Genomic DNA, 22015 nt, shown 5'->3' with positions numbered 1-22015 from the left:
GTGCGGAGCCACAGCACATGTGGAGCAAGACCAACCTTGCTCCCTAGCTGGAGCGGGGCAAGCCCTGGACCCTGCTCCCCGGCAGGAGCTCGAGGGCTGGATTAAAACATATGAAGGGCCGGATGTGGCCCCCAGGCCGTAGTTTGCCCACTGCTGCAATAGACGCATCCTTACCGTGCTGGGGAGCTCATCTAGACAATCACATGTTTTTAGGCAAATGGTCCCCCTTAGAATCAACACTACATATCAACCTATTGGAGCTCAGAGCCATCAGGAATGATTGTTCACATTTCCTATCATTGATCAAGGGCAAACATAAAAGTCATGTATAGTCTACATAAACCACCAAGAAGGAGTGAGATCTACATCCCTTTGCGCAGAGACAGTGAAACTATGGAATTGGTGCATGGCACAGCATCATCTTGTCAGCAGTCTACCTGCTGGGTGTTCAGAATACCACAGCATACCTCAGCAGGATATTCTGACAGGAACACAAATGTGAAATGGACCCTGTTGTCCTCCACAATGTATTTCTGCATTGGGGAGCCCCCAAAATAGACTTATTTGCCATGACCAAAACCAAAATATGCTCCCAGTACTGCTCCAGATGCCTTCCTCTTTCACTGCAATACAGGTCTCCTTTATGCCTTTCCTCTGATTCCTCTCATATCAAAGGTCCTGCTCAGACTAAGAAATAGGAGCTCTAATGGCACACCCACCCTTCGCAATGTTTTTTAGGGATAAGGTCTCACAGAGACCATACCCAAAGTTCCTTCTGAAAGTATCCTCTGCCTTCCACATAAAGCAACTTATTCATCTCCCTATCTTCTTCCAAAAGCCACATCATGACCAGAGAAAAGCAATATTACATACACTCAATGTCAGGAGAGCTTTGGCATTCCATTTGTATAGAACAAACATTTTCAGAAAATCTTCTAAACTATTGCTTTCAATTGCAGAGAGGTCTAAAGTATCCTCAGTCTCGAAACAAAGATGCTCTAGATAGATATCAAACTGCATTACCTATTACTATAGTACCCACAATCTTCAACCTCCATCTGGAGTTCATTTGGAGTTCTGATCTGTTTCCAAGTCTGTTTCCAAGTCTGTAGCCTTCATCAAAAACATTCCCATCACAGAAATATGCACAACAGCAACTTGGGCATCTGCTCATACTTGTGTGGAACATTGTGCTATCACCTATGACTCAGCATCAGATGCTATGTTTGGATCCATGGTATTATCATCAGTACTAGACTCGATTTCGAAGCCCCACCCCTCTATCAGGGCTAATGCTGTAGAGCCACCTACAGTGGAGTACCTATAGGGACACTACTTGAAGAAGAAGAGGTTACTCACCTTGTGCAGTAACGGTGGTTCTTTGAGATGTGTCCTTACGGGTGCTCCACAAACCACCCACTTTGCCTTTGCTTTGGAGCTCTTAATAAGAGTTTCTGTGGTAGAGAAGGAACTAAGGACAGTTCGCCCATGCAGCACTAGATAGCCTCGAGGCAAGCCTAAAATCTCTAATCTGAGGCTCAGAGATGTGGATACACCTACAGTGGAGCAGCCATAGACACACAGAAGGTAAGTAACATCTTCAGTGCTTCTGAAAATTCAAAAAAAAATTTAGGAGCAACTTCAAAGAAAAGCATCATGAATCGGTCACTCCAGCACTCGGCCCTTTTTTGAGCAGTCCCATGGTTTCTGAGAATTCACTGCATTCATTTGGTCTTGTTATCTCCAGTGGTACATTGATGATTTCAACTCAGGGATTTAGGTAGCCTTTGATGCTAAGAATTTTGGGGAATAGTTTTAAATCAGCTGCTGAATTTTTGTTATCTCTTTGAATAATGCAGACTTCATAATTTTTGTTGTTCTTGTTACAGATGTGGACCACATGCCTTTCCCAGAAAAGAAAAATCTGTGGGCACAGTCTCCTGGAATTACTTAAATATACTGTTTGTGCACTATGGAAAACTTGCTAGCATATATGTATCCATTACAAATACGTTTGACCAAACAATTATTAGTATTATAGGCATGACAGGAACCATACTTTGTAAGAAGAAGAAAAGTTTTTGTATCTACTGAAATAAAAAGCTTTCAGCAGAATGAATAATGTGTTCGCTATGGCCATAAACAGAAATCTGGTCAACACAGCTTATATGTCTACCCTAAGTAAAATTATCAAAAGGCTATGTAGAAGCTGAAAGAGCTTAAAAATGAGTATAGAGAAATACAATAGAGTAAAGGGATGAAAGTCTTTGTGACTACAAAATGTGGCTTTAGAAGTACACTTTTGTGGACTAAAAATAAAAAAGAGTCTAAAGCTATTCATCTTTCACATTGGTAAAAGTACCAATCTAAGCAAGAAATCCACTTCCATAATATATTTGTGTAGAAGTAATGTTGTATGTGTTTTCTCTGAACCTTGCTGACCTGGAGAGTATATAATGTAAGAGCTGATAGTTAACTTGATTACCGTATATTGCCAGTAAAACTTACAGACAAGTGTTTGGGTTTAAAGGCCATTACCCACAGCTGTTGAATGTAACAGAAATTTAAGTTTAGCAAGTTCACATTCAAACTATAGTAAAGGCCATTAAGACACCTATAAACCCAAACCACGGTCCTAAGTAATTAGGAATTTCAATCCATCTTGCTATAAACTCAAAAACCATAACTTTTCCCAGGGTGCTGATCTTGCCTGTTAAGAGAGTACCATGTACCTCTACTAGACCAGAAGGCTTGTCCACATGCCTTTGTTTCCAACTCCTTTAAATCCACCTGCTTCCAACTCATATCTACATTTCAGAAAAAGGGGGCCAAGACAACTCAGCATCTAGCACAAATGATTCCTTCCCAGTAAGTTGTGGAAAATGAAAAAAACAGTTAATTTTATTTTAAAAAGTGTTGCCTATAGGCCACACCCCAGCATAGTGTTTCAGAAGTCTAGAGCATTCTGTAGGCACATTAACATTTATTAGGTCCTTAATCATTTGTTTCCTTGGTTTAAAGGGCTTGGATCTTGCAAATGATGTGGTAATTACAAGATGAGTCAAAATGTGCTTTAGAAGGAGACTCTGGTTACAACTTTAACCATAGGAGACTACTGTGTCTCATTAATAAATGGCTCACACTTATAGAACCAGGACAAAAAATTGGGACATCTGGCTCTAAAAACACAAGCGTATTCCATATGCAGTAAAGGAGGGAAGGTCCTTGTGAGCTATCAGCTAAACAAACATCCTTATGTTTTGTCTAAGCTGCCACTGTACAGTAGAGGGCATGCTTCTTGAAAAATGTATGATGAAGTTCACCCAGGCAAAAGGAGCAGAACAAGGCATATGCACTGATTAACACCTGCTCTAAGGGTTTAATTTGGAAGTTAGTGGCTTTGTTCTGATCCTCAGCACTCTGGTGAATTGCATCCATAGTGTCCAATCCAGCGCACACTGAATTCAGTGACACAAAAAGCCTCCCATTGACTAAAATAGGAGAAAGATCTAGAACTATATAGAGCAAAAATAATTAACTTTGTTTTATTACAATGGGTTTTCTTCAAATATAGCTGATTTGTAACTTTATAACGAGCTTTTACTTTATGGAAGATTTGAAGGAGTCGTGATAAGCCATTTCTGAGCTGGAGGGAGATGGAAAAACTAGACAAACATTAAAATTACAAAGCAGGCTAATTGTTAAGAATAGTTTTGTGGCTTTTTGTCTCCCAATTTCTACGTTGTCTTCAGAATAAATCTGGCAATTTTCAGGCCAAACCAATTTTCCAAACCAAAATAATAGAAGGAGGCTAAAACAGCACTTTGTGTTGCAACTTCAACTCAGAGGAGGTTACCACCTTTGCCTAATAAATGAGGGTCTTCAGTTCCAAAGCTTAGACATGTGCGTAGTAGTTCAATATCTCTTGATCTTGAAATAGTACTGTGTGAGGAGAGAAAGTTGGAAATAATGCTGTTGATGAGACAGAAGCACATGTAAACTCACTAACAACCCTTTTTACCTCCCAGGCTTAAACTGCAGGCCCACCAGGGGCATTGGCAGGTTTGAAACAGCCCAATTCCCAAGTTCCCCACTATGCAACAAGACTTGGTCATTATTCAGCTGGATTTACTGTACACTTTGCTCTTCTCTTGTCTCCCTGATTTCACCTCTCCCATTAGTCTAAACAAAATGCTGGAGCTAAATTCCTCTTCCTGTCAGGATCCTCTGAAGCATATCAGCACTCTTTTGGAATCCCACCATTAGCTACCTGTCTCTTGTCAAGCTCCTTATTCTCACCTTCAAAACTCTACAGAATCTGATCTCCCCTGCAATTTCTATTCTCATTACCCTCCATCCTCTTCTGGGTCCTGTTAGTGCTCCCATTACTCTTTACTTACTGGTACCTTCATCTCCCCCACCCCTGCTTTGACTTTACCTTATTTCATGCTGTCTCCCTTTACTAGTCTTGCTCTTCTAAGTCAGATTCTTGTCCTTCCTCTTTACTACCTAAAGATCTGTTCCTTCAAATCCCTCCTGAAAGCCCGCTTCTGCCTAGCAATATTTCCGACCATATTCTCCACAATTTTCCTTTACCGAACCATTGCCCTGTGTTTTGTTTCTGTTTGTTTTGTCCAGCCTAGGCTGCAAGGTCTTCAGGAAAAGGACATAGTAAAATACCATGTAAATGTATGGTGTTATTTTAGTGTATTTTATTAACAATAAGAGCAATAAAATGAGATAGTGGTAGAAGTTATGAGTAGCCTCGATTTACCCATGCAGGAGATAAGAATTATGCAGAGCAGCCTTTAGTAAAATACAGGCTATGAGAAATTAATTTGTTGTTTCCTTTCACTACATAGCGGAAAAGCAGGTTTTGTCTAGGGATTCGATGGAAAGAGCAATGCTTAACAGAATTACTAAGACACTGCAATTGGTAATGTCATTTCAAGAAATCCCATATTAACAGCAGACAACAGTAGGAACTCTAAAGAACCTCGCTCGATGATGGATAGAACAATTCCTAAAGTTAAAAAAAAAAAAAAAACTCATAACAAGTTTTCCAAAATACAATCTCTTTTGCCCTAAAATAAAAGAAAGTTCCTTAACTAAACGGAGGAGTTGCTTTGCCAGAAGATAATCCACCAAAGTCCTTTATGCTGGGTTTCTATTGATTCTGGAGCTGCATAAGTGAATGTTCCACACCAAGCAAGCTTCCCTACAAAGATGCAACCATATTGCACTTATGTCTAGTCACTTTCTGAGCAGAGTTTAGAGAGGAGCATATGAGCAGACTTGCTTTTTTCCCCTAAATTAACTATTTTTAAATTTAATAAAATGTTTTAGAAATCCTGAACAATAATACAACCCTTGGGTGAAAAGCATCTTAAACTTAACCATCTGGCTGACGCTATAAATGATTACAGCTGAGCATAAAATGTAATGGCATTTCCACAAAATGAGTAACATCTGCATGGCACTCAGGTCTTGGGCTGTCATCCATTTGTCATCACCAAAGCTTTTGTCCCTTATTAATCCCCTTTCAAAAGTGCCTGATGTTGGAAATGAAAATGCTTTTTAAAGTCCTCCTGCAGACAGTGTGAGACTACACACCCCAGAAAGTTTAAGGAGACATTGTCATGACTATGAATGATTTAGAAGGTATTGAAACCATAAGAGAACTCAGGCAACAAAATGTATTGAGAATTTAACATGTGACATTGACTAACTAACTGACGAAATAACTAAATTTCTACCAATTTCATGTAAAGAAAATCATGTTATTACTATAATACAGTGGTTGGAAACTCACTCTCTCCATAAAGATATGAAGTCTTTAGGGAAAATGGTATCACAAAGGACCTGTAATGTTGCTTAAGATTAGGGCATACACACTATAATACTGTGCCCAGAGCTTCAGCTTCTGGAGTCACGGATTACATTAAAATTGGAGCATTTATTAAAAATAAAAAGTTTCTCACCAGGGTGGTTGCAGGGTAAACTCTAAAATGATGTCTGCCTGAGTCTGCAAATAGATTAAAGCAATTTCTGGGGAAGAGGGTGGACGCACCCCATTCATCTCAATGGGTGTTAACGCCAAGATCAACAGCAGCCCAGCAGGGGACTGTGTGTGTGGCAGGAGAAGAGTGCAGTGGGTCCTGCCCACTTAAGCAGATACATGCCCAGCTGCTGGGGTAAGTACTTAGGGACACTCTTGCTGCCATCTTGTCTCCCTAGAAGGAGAGCATGGGTTCATTATTGCCATCTGAAGGGCCAAAAGAAGCCAATATATACTTATGATTACATACATACTGATAGAAAATCTTGGCACAAGACTGGTTATAACATAAGTTACTTTGTTTTACATTCAATGAAATTAAAAGGTGGGAAATTCAAAACCAATAGAAGGAAATGCCTTTGCACACAACATGTAATTAAACTGTGGAAATTGTTGAAACCAAGAATTTAAGATTCAGAAAGATATTTATATCGATATCAAGAATATACAGATGTCATAATCATGAGAAAATCTTCTGCAGGAATCAAACCTGGTGCTTCAGGGTTTAAGCCAATCTCTAATTATAAAAGACCATGATAAGATTTATGTTGGGGTCAGATTATTCCACATTTGCATACTCAGAGAGTCATAGAGTTTAAGGCAAAAGGGACCACCAGATCATCTAGTCTGACCTGTGTATCACAGACCACCACCACCACCCAGAACCTGCATACTAAACCTAACCTTACTGTGGGGTTCATACCCCTTCCTCCGAAGAATCTGCTTCTCACCACTGCTGGAGAGAGAATACTGATCCAGTATGGTAGTTAATATGGTCTCAGAGTCCAGTAATACTGAGGTCTGGAGAAGACGGGGAGTGTTCATATTCATGTTTTTGGTTCTGACTCATCTCTGTTAGCAATCTTAATTAATCAGTTAACATATGCAAATAAAAAATAATTCATTATGATTGTCTGCAGCTGAGTACAGTAAAATAATATTTTTCACTTCTCAGGAGATGAAAAGCAATTTTGTTGTTTGGGTTTTTTTTTCCTGGATCCTGTAACAAACAATATCCTTTGGAATATTAGCTTAAATGAAAAACAAAAAACATTCAAACAAGCTATTAAATGATGCAGGAAATGATTGAATGTGTGAGACAGTATATATATTGAATTCTTGATTTGGTGATTATCAAAATTTAGTGGTTTTCAAGACACCTATTGACCTTAGTTTTCCTTTGAACATGGTTCATTTGTCATATCAACAAACTGTGGTGTTTGCCTCTACAACATCCTAAATTTGCTTTATATTTATTAATTTCATATAATTATTATTTATTACTTTTACAGCACATGGCATGTTGTGGCCTTTTAAGGCATCATTGCTACCTTGAAGAGTTTACAGTCTGAGTCTTCCTTCAGCAACAGGATCTGTGTATTGACTTAAATGGGACTCCTAATGCACATAAGGGTTTGCCCACATAGATCCAACTGCTGGATCAGGACTTGAGTTCTGATGAAGCAGAGCAAGAAAGACTGCAAGTAGATGGTGCAAGGCTGTTATAAGGGAGAAAAGAACATATGGCTGTTTAGTTTAACCTTAGATACTTCTTAAAGGTTGCTATTTTATTTGTATTTATCTTAGGTTTTAAAAAACTTAAAGAATAAAGTAATTGGTGATGTTTTTTTAAATTCCTCAAAAAGAAGAACAGGAGTACTTGTGGCACTTTAGAGACTAACAAATTTATTAGAGCATAAGCTTTCGTGGACTACAGCCCACTTCTTCGGATGCATATAGAATGGAACATATATTGAGGAGATATATATACACACATACAGAGAGCATAAACAGGTGGGAGTTGTCTTACCAACTCTGAGAGCCCAATTAATTAAGAGAAAAAAAACTTATGAAGTGATAATCAAGATAGCCCAGTACAGACAGTTTGATAAGAAGTGTGAGCATACTTACAAGGGGAGATAGAATCAATGTTTGTAATGGCTCAGCCATTCCCAGTCCTTATTCAAACCGGAGTTGATTGTGTCTAGTTTGCATATCAATTCTAGCTCAGCAGTCTCTCGTTGGAGTCTGTTTTTGAAGTTTTTCTCTTGTAATATAGCCACCCACAGGTCTGTCACTGAATGACCAGACAGGTTAAAGTGTTCTCCCACTGGTTTTTGAGTATTTTGATTCCTGATGTCAGATTTGTGTCCATTAATTCTTTTGCGTAGAGACTGTCCGGTTTGGCCAATGTACATGGCAGAGGGGCATTGCTGGCACATGATGGCATATATCACATTGGTAGATGTGCAGGTGAACGAGCCCCTGATGGTATGGCTGATGTGATTAGGTCCTATGATGATGTCACTTGAATAGATATGTGGACAGAGTTGGCATCGGGGTTTGTTACAAGGATAGGTTCCTGGGTTAGTGGTTTTGTTCAGTGATGTGTGGTTGCTGGTGAGTATTTGCTTTAGGTTGGGGGGTTGTCTGTAAGCGAGGACAGGTCTGTCTCCCAAGATCTGTGAGAGTAAAGGATCATCTTTCAGGATAGGTTGTAAATCTCTGATGATGCGCTGCAGAGGTTTTAGTTGGGGGCTGAAGGTGACAGCTAGTGGTGTTCTGTTATTTTCTTTGTTGGGCCTGTCTTGTAGGAGGTGACTTCTGGGTACTCGTCTGGCTCTGTCAATCTGTTTTTTCACTTCAGCAGGTGGGTATTGTAGTTTTAAGAATGCTTGATAGAGATCTTGTAGGTGCTTGTCTCTATCCGAGGGATTGGAGCAAATGCGGTTATATCTTAGAGCTTGGCTGTAGACAATGGATCGTGTGGTGTGTCTTGGATGGAAGCTGGAGGCATGTAGGTAAGTGTAGCGGTCAGTAGGTTTCCGGTATAGGGTGGTATTTATGTGACCATCGCTTATTAGTACCTTTTAAATTCCTGTTTCTATTTCTAATTCCACAGCTATCACTCTGACATGTTAATTGCTTCTTCCTCATGAAGCATTACAAAAATAGAAATAATCATAATTTGTCATCAGAAATCATAGAAATCAACCACTTCAGTGATATGCATCTTAACTATGTATTTCATGAATACTGAACTGCTTCATGTTGTTATGGAAACACATGTATCCTGTATTAGTGCTGCTGAATTGGCATGACAGTGCAGTTCTTTTTATTCTTCCACCTTATTTCTAGGTCCTCCTGGTCCCCCAGGAATAGTGATAGTTGAGGAAATTACAGAAACCACGGCGACGCTCTCCTGGAGTCCTGGGGCAGACAACCACAGCCCTATCTCCACATACAACTTACAAGCACGTAGCCCATTTTCACTTGGCTGGCAGACTGTAAAAACAGGTGAGAGAAAGATTTTTAACATAATATGAGTAGGCTGAGTTCAAAACTCCTGGCTCAAGAAAATAGGAGCCACCTACACCAGTTGCAGAGGATGGTGATGAAAATAAAAGATAAAAAAAGATTATAATAAGATTATAAAAGAAGATAAAAAGTAAAAGGTCCAAATTTAAAAATTGCATTTGGATGTCACTTAACAACATACCTGCAGTGTGGCTGTCCCTGCTGTAGCTGTGGATAAAGAGAAGATTTCTGTCTCCGAATAGTTAATCAGCCATCTTTCAGAAGTATTAAATAAACTTCTATCTATATAACTGATGAGTATTGAGCAATTGATTTCCACTACCTCCAGTGATCTTTAATATTGTAAAATTCAGTTCCACACACCACTGGCATATTACACATAAGTTTCAGGTGAGTTAATGATTTACACATTGTCTTTGATCTCTACAGTTCCAGAGAACATAAGTGGTGATATGGAATCTGCTGTGGCAGTAGAACTGAACCCATGGGTGGAATATGAATTCAGAGTTGTAGCAACCAACAAAATCGGGACTGGGGATCCAAGTGCACCATCTCGAGTGATCAGAACCAGTGAAGCAGGTAAGAACTTTGAAAGCCACAAGTTTATTCTGCAGGAACCATCAGGAATAAGGACATTTATCTTTCTATAGCATCTTGCAGACGTCTCTGTTGGCAGTCACCACTAATCTAGTGTAATATTTTTTTTCCCAATGGGAGAGCTTGTTCATTCAAAACAAAATTATTTTTTAGTTTGGGAAAACTTCAAATAAGATGCCCTCTCTTACCTTCTTCAAGTGTTAGGCTATTACACTGTGTCCTCTGCTTTATACAGCTCGCTGTCCTCTAACCAGGGCCACGCATGGGGGGGGGGGCAAGTGGGGCAATTTGCCCGAGGCCCCGGGGCCCTGCAGGGGCCCCCATAAGAAATATAGTATTATATAATATTGCAACTTTTTTTATGGAAGGGATCCCCAAAATTGCTTTGCCTCAGGTCCCGTGAATCCTCTGTGTGGCCCTGCCTCTAACCTGCAGCTCCAGACCCTTCTTGATCCGTGATCTCCCAGGACACTCTTCTGGTTTATGAACAGGATCACAGATCATTCTACTGCAGACTCATACATGCCCATTATTCTTTCCTCTTCCCAGGACTTTCTGTCACGCAGTCCCTCTCTGTCTCCTTTTCTTCACTATAAATCCTTCACAAGTTCCATTGTTTTGAAAGTCCAGTGAAATCCTACTAGTCCTCTACTGTGTCCAGTGGATCCACTGCTGCTGTATTCCAATCCAGTGCATTCTGGATATTTCCTTGTATACCAGAGTAAATTGTGTGTGTGCCTCTGGGGAAGACCCAGAACATTCCTGGTTGTGGCATGCAATGTCAATAAACCAATTAAGAGCTTTGGGCAAAGTTGAAGTAAATGGTGAATTTGTCATTTAGTGCACCTGTTAAAGACAGCATGGTGAACCAGAAGCCAGTTGCTACTGCCTCAGTTTTGAGAATCTTCTCTTTAGCAAAAAACACTATCCATATAATCAATACATTATTCAGACCTCTTGGAAATGCAAATGTCCAAAACTTTGGGAGGTTAAGTGCAATTTATAGAGAGACTAGGGGGATGGAGAAACAAGTTGTGTGTGGCAGAAAAGGAACATGAGGGAAGCTTATTTTGAACTATTTAGATGGAGGGACAAATTGAGAGAGGGGATGTGTTTAGGGAGAAGGGTGGGAGGCAGAGATGGGGTTGGGAGTAAGCATCCAAGTGGATCTCAACTTCTGAACACTTGAGGATTTTCCCTGCCACTACTTACATCACTTCTGGTTGTTTTGTTTTCCATTAAGTGTAGGGTGACCAGATGTCGCATTTTTAAAGGGACAGTCCAGTTTTGGGGGACTTTTTCTTATATAGGCACCTATTACCCCCCATCCCCTGTCCCGTTTTTTCACAGCTGCTATCTGGTAACCCTAGTTAAGTGACTTGTAAGTAGGCTGTTAATCATATAGAGTAGTTGTTTTCAAGCTTAAATGAAACCAGCCATGCTTTTGTAACCCATGCCTGCTGGTGTGGTGCTCTGTCCCCCTTGAGTGGCACCTAGATCATGTAGAGACTGATGAGTCTGCAACAGCCTTGGCTAAGAGCTATGGGGCTTTTAGCTCATGTAGTAGAGGATCATGCAGTAAGCTCCAGAAGTCCATGGTTCTATCCCTGCCTACAACTGGCATCTGCTGGCCTTACAGTTTTATCATTTGCGTATAGGTATAATTAGATGAATAGGTTAGTCATGCCTCGTTCTGTTTTCTATCTTTTCATGAGAGGAGATTGTAAGGATTGCAAGTGGTAATGCCATAGTCTATCTGCATTCATCGTTCTGGGATCATTCATAGGGTCAGCCTTTGAGCTTTGTTAATTATGTGCATTAGAGCCAGAGTCCACTGGTCTGTGGACTCATCGCCTCATAGACGGTAAGGTCAGAAGGGACCATTGTGATCATCTAGTCCAGTGGTGGGCAACCTGCGGCCCGCGGGCTGCATGTGGCCTGTCAGGTAATCCGCCGGTGGGCCGCGAGACAGTTTGTTTACACTGACCATCTGCAGGCATGGCTGCCCGCAGCTCCCATTGGCCGGGAACAGCGAACTGTGGCCACTGGGAGCTGCAAGCAGCCATGCATGCAGATGGTCAGTGTAAACAAACTGTCTCACTGCTCGCCAGTGGATTACCCTGATGGGCTACGTGCAGCCCGCAGGCCACAGGTTGCCCATCACTGATCTAGTCTGACCTCCTGCACGTTGCAGGCCGCAGAACCTCACCCACCCACTCTTGCAATAGAAACCACACATAAACAGTCATTCTTAAAACAGTCATGATAGATGCAGTTAGACTGATTTTTATATATATATATATATATATATTATCTGTAGTCATAATAAAGAACATTTTATTTTTTTTCTATTTTATATAGCCGCTTTGTTGATGTTTTAAAAATAGGTTTCACTGTACAGTCATAGAACGGCATGCAGGGTCGATGGATTTTCATTCCTTCCTGCCAAAGGATACATATTATCAGACTTCTGTGCCTTGTTCACTCTGTTTTTAGTCACACAGTACCTCTCTCCTTTTATTTTTAAGCAGGAGCTCCATATGCTTCATACTTTGCTCCATTACAGTCCGAAGGGAGAGAAGGAAAACGATATGAAAAATACATGACCTACTCTCATTTAAAATAGTGTTTGGAAAAGCTTTTACCATCAGCCTTATGCTTTCCCTGGTTTTGTACCGTATGTAGGGCTGGTATTACTAATTCTGTTGAACCCAAATGTTCTAACTACTTCTCTGGTTAGGCAGGTGATACAAATCAGAGAGGACACAGACATTGCAAGAGAAGCTTATCTCAGGTAATAGGCTGCATCCAAAAGCTTATATTCGCGCAGATTTATGAATGCATATCCTGTGTTTAAAAGGATGGTTCTGTGTTTTAATGGACCAGATGTATTTTAGGCCGTGAATGAGTATTTTTCTCACCATCTGGGTTTTGAAAATTTAATGCTGTAGTTTGCAGTCATGTTGTGTGTGGGGGTTGTTTTATTTCATTTCTTTTCAGTTGTTTGCCAAACAAAAGTTGCATTTTCTAATTAATTTCCCTATAACCCTGATGAAAAGTCCTCCCCATCTCCACCATTTTTTTCTTTTTCTTGGTTTTAGCTGTGAGATTTCAATCAATAAATACATAACAATAAGTAGAGGAAAAATATTGGGACTGGATGACACACGTGTATAGTATGCGTTGTGTCCCTGTCCAGTGGCTGGTACACATAAATGATGACAGCCTACTACTTCTTTTTTAACTTAAGTGGTAGAGATGTGTGTTTAGATGCTGAAGTACCCAGGATCAAACCAGGCTGCAGGTAAATACATTTGTATTTGCTGTTGAATGAAAACTTTGTGATTAATGAACTTAAATAGGGTCATTCTACATGATTTTTTTAACATCCTCCCATCCCCAGTTTGGTGCTCTCTTTCTTTCCCTATAACATTTTTAACTACAGAATTGTTCTAATTTTAAGTGTGTGTTTTGGAGCATGGCATGTTAAATCCCATACAAATGTCAATAAATCAACTTGTGGCTTTGGAACAAGCTGAAGTAAATGGTGAAATTGTCATTTAATGTATGTGTTAAGGACAGCCTAGTGAACCAGAAATCAGTTGCCACTGCCTCCTTCTCATTAGTGAAAACATTATCCAGTTGTTTGTCTGTTTGTTGGGCTTTTAAAAAAAAGAGAAAAAAAGGAAGATTATTTTTAATTGCAACAAGGGATGGCTTTCCAATTTGTTAAAATATCGAAAGAGTTTTAAAATGTTTACTCCTACTGATAACTTAATGAACTATGTTTATGGAAAACTCACACAGATGTCAGTAGTAGCAAACTTACACATTATTCATAATTTTATAGGGCTTCAGGTTTCTCCATGCTTCACAGAAAAATATGGGCCTCTGCTTACACTCAAAAGCCACAATCTTGAGACTGGATTCTACATGAAGTCCATGCCAGTAGATCCAGTTGCAGGATTCAGTCTTAAATGATGGATTTGGAGGACAAGCATAATTATCTCAGGAAGGAAGGGGGTGAGGAAAGATTCAGGTTATGGATATGTGATTACAGTTATGACGCACAGGCATAAAGAAGACTTGATTCTTGTTTGTTTAGATAGACTGTTTAGACCAGTGGTAGGCAACTTGCGGCCCGCGGGCTGCATGCGGCCCATCAGGGTAATCTGATTACGGGCCGTGAGACATTTTGCTAATATTGACCGTCCTCAGGCATGGCCGCTCGCAGCTCCCAGTGGCCACCGTTCACCGTTCCTGGACAATGGCAGCTGCAGGAAGTGGCGGGCAGCAGGGTATAATCAATGAGTCTTTAACTGAAAACTGCACCTTAACATTTTGAACAGAAAACTTCTAAATTCCTTCATTATTTCTCATTTTTCTTTAATTTTCTTCCACCCTACTTTGTGTTTTAACATTAATTCTGTTTAATTAAAGGAGGACTTTCCATCTTATTATTTTCAACACACCATTTTCTATTTTTATACATTTTCATATTATGTTTTTTATTGATTTTAGTCAACACACATCTTTTCAACAATGCTTAGTAAATTGAAGTGTTCTCTCAACACAATTGGGAAAATCTAAATAAAAAAAAATAGCCCCAGCAGCTCTACAAAGTATGTTTGGTAGTGCCTTTTAAATGTCCTTTAGCCTCAGGTACAAGGGTCCTATGTATCGCGAAAGGAGACAGAATGAAGGGAATGCCATTTCACAGTACAAACAGCCACCTGGTTGAATTGCTGGGATGGTTTCTGGTATAGGAAATGATGGACAATGTTCGTCTGTGATTGTACAGGACCTGTGTTCCTTCTCCTTGTCTGTTCTGACATACAGACTGTGACCAATTACTATAAAGTATTTTCATAACCTTTTTGGGCTCCTTCGTCCACATCTCCCATTTGATTTCTAGCTCATAATAATACACGGGAGGCAACCTCTCTGATTGTGTCTGGCTGCCAGTTTGTCTCTCCTCTGGAGTGGGGTTTTGATTTTTGTCATCAAGAAACATGGAACAAACAGAGAAGGAAACATCAAAGAGGCACAGCAAAAAGAAAACTAATTTGTTGTACGTCTTGCCCTAGCATTTTTCCATGGGAGACCTAGTGTTTTCGGCCCTTTTTTCCCCACAGCCTTCACATTTTTTTTCAGCACATTGGGAAGCTATTTTCTTCAATCCTTGGGCTATTTCCATAGTCTCCAGAGATATTATCTTGAGTTTCTCAGACTCCCTCACTTCCCAGAAGAGTAGTCAACACATGCACATGGCCCTACGTTTCCTAGGCCTGGAGAGCTCATTCCCTGCAAATACTCTGACACCCCAAATGCATAGCATTTTCCAGGACTTTCTCCAGGTGCTTCTTGGCTCCCAAGAGAGGAGGAATCAGCCCTTTATTTGAGCTGATGTGAAACTCATAACTTCAAAATGGAATCCACAGATTCACTCTGCTAGCTGTGGACTAGTGAGATTGCTCTGCCCTTTAGTTTCTGGTCCTATCTCTCCAGGGCAAAGGGCATCTTTTTACAGACAGATTCCTTGGGCCCAGTTTTACTGCAGGACACTTCAGCAACTGGTGACTGCAGAAGCATGTGACCAGTCCAGATTCCTGAAAATGTAAGGGTGCCACATAATGTCTGAGCCTGCTAGGAGACTCCACCTTCCTGAATTTTCTCCATAAAAGCCCTTCAGATTCTGGACCATTAGGCAGTCTGCCTGAACCTATCCAAAATTCCCTTATGGGAGTAATCTCTTAAATTAGAAATTTTCCAGCAGGTTACTAAACAATGAGATAAACTTACTTAGAGACTAGTTCACATCAAAAAGTCATGCCACGTGTCCTTTCCTGTATAGCTGGTATCTCCTTCTCTTACTCTGGAGGGTGAGTATTTATTTTCCTCTTGATGCACAGCAAGGTGCAGTTCAGGTAGATGGTCAAGATCAATTTCCTATACTAAAGACAGTGGTAGCTTCACCTCTTGTGTCTTGGCTCATGCAGGCGGTGACCTTCCACTACTCTCCAAACAGGTACCGCTTGTTCCTTGGACCCTGAACTTTGTCCTTCTGAAATTAACTAGATCCAACCTTTGAGACTGTTCACTAAGAACCTGAACTTCAAGATGGTTTTCCTAGAGGCAGTTATCAAAGCCAGGAAGGCTGGAAGAACTGGCCACAGACAGTCCCCTGTTTACTCCCATACATGCTTTCCCCACAGCATCCTGTCCTCTTCTTTCCCAAATCAGAATCATTTATTTTCTATTTTTTTACCTGAAAATCCTAGATGGAAAGACCTTGGAACAAATGGAACCTCAGAAGGTCTCGTGTTTTACTGGAAGATCCGAATCCTTCAAGAAAATGTGTGTGGAAGGAAATTTAATTCTTTTTAAAAAGATATGGCTCCAGCCTCTCTGCCCATTGATGAGCAGAGCTGCCCACTTAATCTGTGAGGACATTCGATGCACTCCACATTTATGGCAGGCAGGCTGCCTCTGGGCTTATGAGAGCTCTGGGATAACACATCCCGGCTGAACAATGTGATTCTGCCTCACCTCCAACACAGAGCTGTCATCCACAAAACATGATCATGCCCATACAGATAATCCACAACAGCAGTGAATGTGTAATTCATCTACCATTTTTTTTATAATTAAATGGAAATTGACAGCTGTAAGTTAGTGGCTTATACAAGCTTGACTTGAGAATAGAGTCTTTTTCTCTCACTGCCCCCCATTTTTTATCCCTTCTTCCCAGATCAGTAACAGGACTATATACTAGTACAGTATTTAAATACCCCTGGCAGCAATCATTGGAATGGTATCAGGTAATCGACAGAATAATAAACAGGTTTCCACTTGCCTTAATTTTCTAATTAAACCCTAATCTTGTTACTTAGTTCATATTTAGTTAACATGATTGCTCTTCATAGCTCCTTTCACTGGAATGGATAATACTGTGATTTTCTGGCACATCTAACTCACAGCCAGTTCCAGTAATTCTGTTAATTCTAGCCTTGATACATATTTTATAGTCCACAAGGTGAAAAGAGCCAATAACATCAATTTAAACATGCCAGATATTCCACGAAAGCAACCGGGCATTTGGAGCCTGGGGGCAGAGCGTCAATTACATTATCTATTCATGGTGAAACGTGGGTAGGAGAGAAATTGAGTAGACTCAGAATTTAACCCGCTAATTGTGCATGCAAACGATTCTCTGAGCTAATAGGCTGATGACATTTAGTTGTAGAAGATTGTTTGTAGGATTAAAAATATAAATAAATCAACCTTCTTCTGAGTTAGGCCTTCCTTGCATTACATTAAAGAATGAATATACCACAGTGAAAAATTGGCTTCTTTGGTCTGGTTTGTTGTTTGGGTTTTGTTTTGTTTTGTTTGAGCTGGAGAAAAAAGGTTTCAGCGTTTCTATTAATTACTATTAATTTTAGTCTACAATCAAATCCACTGCTGTATTGAGATTTGACAATGTTTAAATGGATAAATAAGGCCTTTGAGGGTAAGGTGGCTCCAGAAGGAGCCCCAAAAGCAAAAATAAAAAGAAGATAGCATAACAGGTTGCCCCCCCTGGGGTGCCACCTGATGTACTGGGGTCCTACTGAGCCCGCCCGTTCCACCAGCCTGGGCTCCTTCACCCTGTCCTACTGTGCCAGGCCCTCAAGCCTCCTCTAGTACACACACAGGCAGGGTCACACCCAGCTGCAAAAGGACACAGACACTGAGGTCAGCTCTGTGTGGGAAGCTCAGGGATTGCCCAGCACTCACTTGCACCTCCCCTCCCCCCGGAGTGTAAACCCAAAATTGTATTGTTTTCCACTGCACAGAAATCTGTACAGTGTAAGCTCATGAAAGTCGCCCCCTCCCTCTATGTGGAGGAAGATATGCACAGCTTTTCGCCCCCCAGTTATGAATTGCACAAACTGGTTTATAGAAAACAAAACAAGTTTATTAACTACAAAGAATAGATTTTAAGTGCCTATAAGTGATAGCAAACAGATCAAAGCAGATTACTTTAGTAAATAAATAAAAACCACAAGCTGACCTTAACACCTGAGCTAGATAGATAGGATATAAATTAGCAGATTCTCATTCTGAGTGATAAACAGGCTGGCAGATTCTTAAGACAATGGTTGCCTTGGCTTTCCCAGATTTTCATATACAGGCTAAAGATCCTTCTAGGCTGGGACCATCACTTCCCACAGTTCAGTCCTTGCCCCTCAGCTTTTCCAGGTATGTTGTTGCAGGGAGAGTGAGGTCCCCTCATGATGTCATTGTCCCCCTTTTATATCTTCTTCCCACTTGCCGGAAAGCTCTTTTGCCATAAACTAGGTCAAACAGTTTCCATTGCTATCTCTGAGAGGTTTCTATTGTACACAGTTCCTGAGGTAATCCTTGTGCCTGTGTGCATTTCCTCAATAAGCCATTAACATTGTTTGGCCTTTTTACTGTTCTACCTGAAAGGGTGCTTGTGGGTGTTTTCAACCTCACAACATGTTTCAGTAACACATACATAGCCAAAATTCATAACTTCCCATGATGATAACACATACAATCCAACGAGATATTAATGTCTAGCAGATCAAGACTTTTAGAATGATACCTCACAAGACATACTTTGCACAAAACATATCCTAATTGCATGACATTGGTGAATATTGGGGTGGCAGGGTATCACAGATAGCAACCACTGATTGCATGGGTATGTTTAAAAACAATCCACTAACTAGTATGTAAAATTGCAGGAGCTAAATCCAAGTACAATATTGTATGTCACCAGCAAACAAACTGGAAAATTCAAGAGATTGTCTTTTGATATTTTCCTGACGTGTGTATCACAGCACTTAAGTTCCCAGTTCTTTTTGTTGTAGTTTTTGAGGGATTCAGCCACTATGTTGCAGTCATGCATCAGATATTACAAGTGAATAGCAATTATGCTTATTTAGTACTAAAATTCAAATGTCCTATACACCAAAGAAAACTTAACACCAAGTGTATGCTGTTGTTTTTCCCCCCATTGTTTTCCAATCAGTTTAATATGGTGTATTACTTCTTCAAAGAAGCTGACACATTTTCACGTCCTGTTCCAGCACAGATGAGGTAGGAAATGTTTTCTTGGGAGAATGACAGCGTGAGGGCTGGCCTTTCATGCTATGAAAGATTTTTTTATTTAACATTTGTCAGCTTTCCAGATGTATACTGCAGAATATATGTAAGGAAAACAAGGACAAAAACACTGCTGAGTTTGTTGTTACTTTGGTCCTTGGATTAGGAAGTTTTGTCAAGCTGTTGACAAATCTTATTTCTTAACTGAGATCAAAAACCAAGAAAAGAATTTTTATTGAAAGTACAAGTCTTAAAAGATATATATTAAACAAAACATTGTAAAAGAAACAAACAGAAGCTGTAGAAGTTCCTTGAACAAACATTTTCATAAGGACTAAACCCAAGTTTAATAATTTATCTTCCCTAAGGAATGAAGCAGTGTCAAAATCTTTTCTTTTTTTAGATGAGATGCTTCAACCTTTCTATAAATAATATTTTTGCAAAAAATATCTTCATGATGATAGCAATTAAGAAGCAGCAGCATGGGTTTGTGGGTAAGGCAGTGAGCTGGCTGGGTTCAGTCCCTAGATCTGCCAGAAATTCTCTGTGTGATCTTCGTCATGTAAACTGTTCGCCATTTGAAAAATAAGAGCATAACAATACTTATTTCTATTTTGTCTATTTAGATTGTAATGTCTTCAGGGCAAGGATCACTTCTCCGTGTTTGTACAGTGCCCAGTACGGTGGGTTTTGATCTTGGGTATGGCATTTAGGTGCTACTGTAATACAAATAAATAATCATAAATTGGTCATGGTACCATATTAAAACATTTATTGATCATTACTCTCCTTGAACATCATAACTTGAATAATTGAAAGAAGGTTGTTTAATATTTCCTTAAATACATAAAAGGGAAACACATACACTGATTGTATTATTATTTATTTACTTAATGCCACATTATTCGTGAGGATGGCATTTTCAGACTGACCACACTAATGTTTTGGGGATGCTTCAGTTTTTAGGTGCTCAACTTGAGACATATTGACCTAAATTTCAGAAGAGCTGAGCTACCACAACTGCCATAAAAATCAGTGGAGCAATGGAATGTCTGAAGGCCAGGCATGGGATGTTTCAATTACGCACCCCAAAGCAGTGGCCTCTTTTGTAAATACGGGTGCCCAATGTTTGACAAAGAGGAAGGAAGATAGACCCCAACCACAAAGAGGTCATAGTCTGCTGACTTGAATGATACTGTGCCACCTTCATAAACATTCAACTGACTTTAATTTTAAATATGTAGGTGAGATTTTTTTGGCATCAATGGAAATTTTACCTTTTGCTTTATTGGAAGCAGACGTAGGCCAAGGATGAGAACTGCTAACATTATTTTAATTGCTAAAACCTACTGTATAATAACCAGTTTCAGGAAGCCAGAATTAGTCAGCATCTATTTCAGCTCATTATGGCAATGCAGCCAAGGCATGTACCCTAATCACTTTACTGAGCAACATTCAAGATATGTTTATTGTTATAATTGGTCTCTTTTTATACTAATTCCACAACATCCTACAGCCATTCCGCATAAAAATCCTCATTAAAGTTCATACTATAGGTGCGTGCGTGTGTGTGTTTTCTAAAAGGTAAGTGCAATCCTGTTTTTAAAGTGCAATTGCTTGTATAGACAAGTTATTCATGAATTCTTGGACAACTTGCCTCTCATTTATACTTCATTAGGTTTTGTTCGTCTCCTTTTTCCAGTCATATAGATGTAGCCCTTTCTTCCCTCATATTTTAAGAGCACAGTCAGATGCTTCATAGAGCTGTTGGAGACTAAATTTCCTATGTTGACTTTTCAAGAACATTAGAATTTGTTTTTCCTTTTTAGGCTACTGTGAGAGGCAAAGGCTTTTTTGTGTTTGCGTGTTTTTATCAGGTTTAATTTTATTTTAAACAAATCACCACTTTTCCAGACAGGCCTACAGTTAGTTTTAGCCAAAGCATCATGGGACAAATTTCACTGTTTTTATTCTTGCCAAATTCACAGGGGTCATTGGGAGTTTTGCTTATGTAAGGACAGCAGTGTTTTGTCCCACGTAACTTGAGGCGTGGACATCAACACCTTTTGGAAGATGATCATAACTTACTCTCACACACATATTCCAACCCACCCCACATCCCCAGCACTTTCAGAACTGTGTAAATGTAATGTTACCATACGTACTGCCTCCAACAGAGAGAAATTATGTACCTTGAGAAAAAGAGTCAGTTTTCCAAGTGGTATGTTTGGATGGGATCTTTCTATGCATGTCCCAAAAAATGTTCAGCCAAAGGGAAGTGATATTCATATTCTAGTAGATTGCACTCTTTCCTCTTAGTATTAAACCGATGACTCAATAGAACAGTAGTACAGTTAAGGAGCACAACACTACTAATGGAGGTCCCATTTATTCATAACACATAACACCATGTTGCTGACCTCTAATGGACACTAAAATGTAGAGGTTTTAACTCCAGGGCCCTGCCCTTATTTCTCTGTCATTTACAGGAAGAAATTGATTTTTTCTGGCTAGGTTAGTACACCACCACATCAATATTTAATGCAAAAGTATCTCTGTGTGCATCACTGCTTATCATTAATATCTTGAAGACCAGGAAGATACTAATTATATGGCAATAAACGTAGTTTACGAGTGAATAAATACCGTTATAAAACTATATACTGTGATATAAAAGTGATGTTGCTGTGGAAAACTGCTAATATACAGCCTTGGTGCCTGGAAAAAATGTTTTCTTTTAATAGTTTTCTTCCTTTAACGGTTATTCATTTCAGAGTGTTCCCCTGTGACTGTATATATTGTGGTTTGGTGCAGTGCAGAAGAAATTTATTCCTTTGACACATTTACTCTTTTAATGGTTATTCATTTGAGAGAGTTTCACTGTATGACTGTATATTTTACAGTTTGGTGCAAAGGAGATTCATT

General features: G+C 39.7%; 1 protein-coding gene across 3 annotated transcripts in view; it reads left to right on the top strand.

Annotated features, from left to right (window-relative positions):
• The window catches only part of CNTN5 (contactin 5), a 987313-nt gene that overhangs the window by 918346 nt on the left and 46952 nt on the right, over positions 1–22015 (top strand). For all 3 annotated transcript variants that reach the window (XM_034758906.1, XM_034758905.1, XM_034758907.1), the window contains 2 exons: positions 9197–9355; positions 9806–9955. In XM_034758906.1, the coding sequence (XP_034614797.1) occupies positions 9197–9355; positions 9806–9955 (309 nt within the window). The remainder of the gene's footprint in view (positions 1–9196; positions 9356–9805; positions 9956–22015) is intronic.

The sequence above is a fragment of the Trachemys scripta genome, chromosome 1 (assembly GCF_013100865.1).
Source record: "Trachemys scripta elegans isolate TJP31775 chromosome 1, CAS_Tse_1.0, whole genome shotgun sequence".
In the NCBI taxonomy this organism is placed as follows: Eukaryota; Metazoa; Chordata; order Testudines; family Emydidae; genus Trachemys; species Trachemys scripta.
Note: the sequence above shows the minus strand (reverse complement) of the source record. Positions and strands in the feature narration are given on the sequence as shown.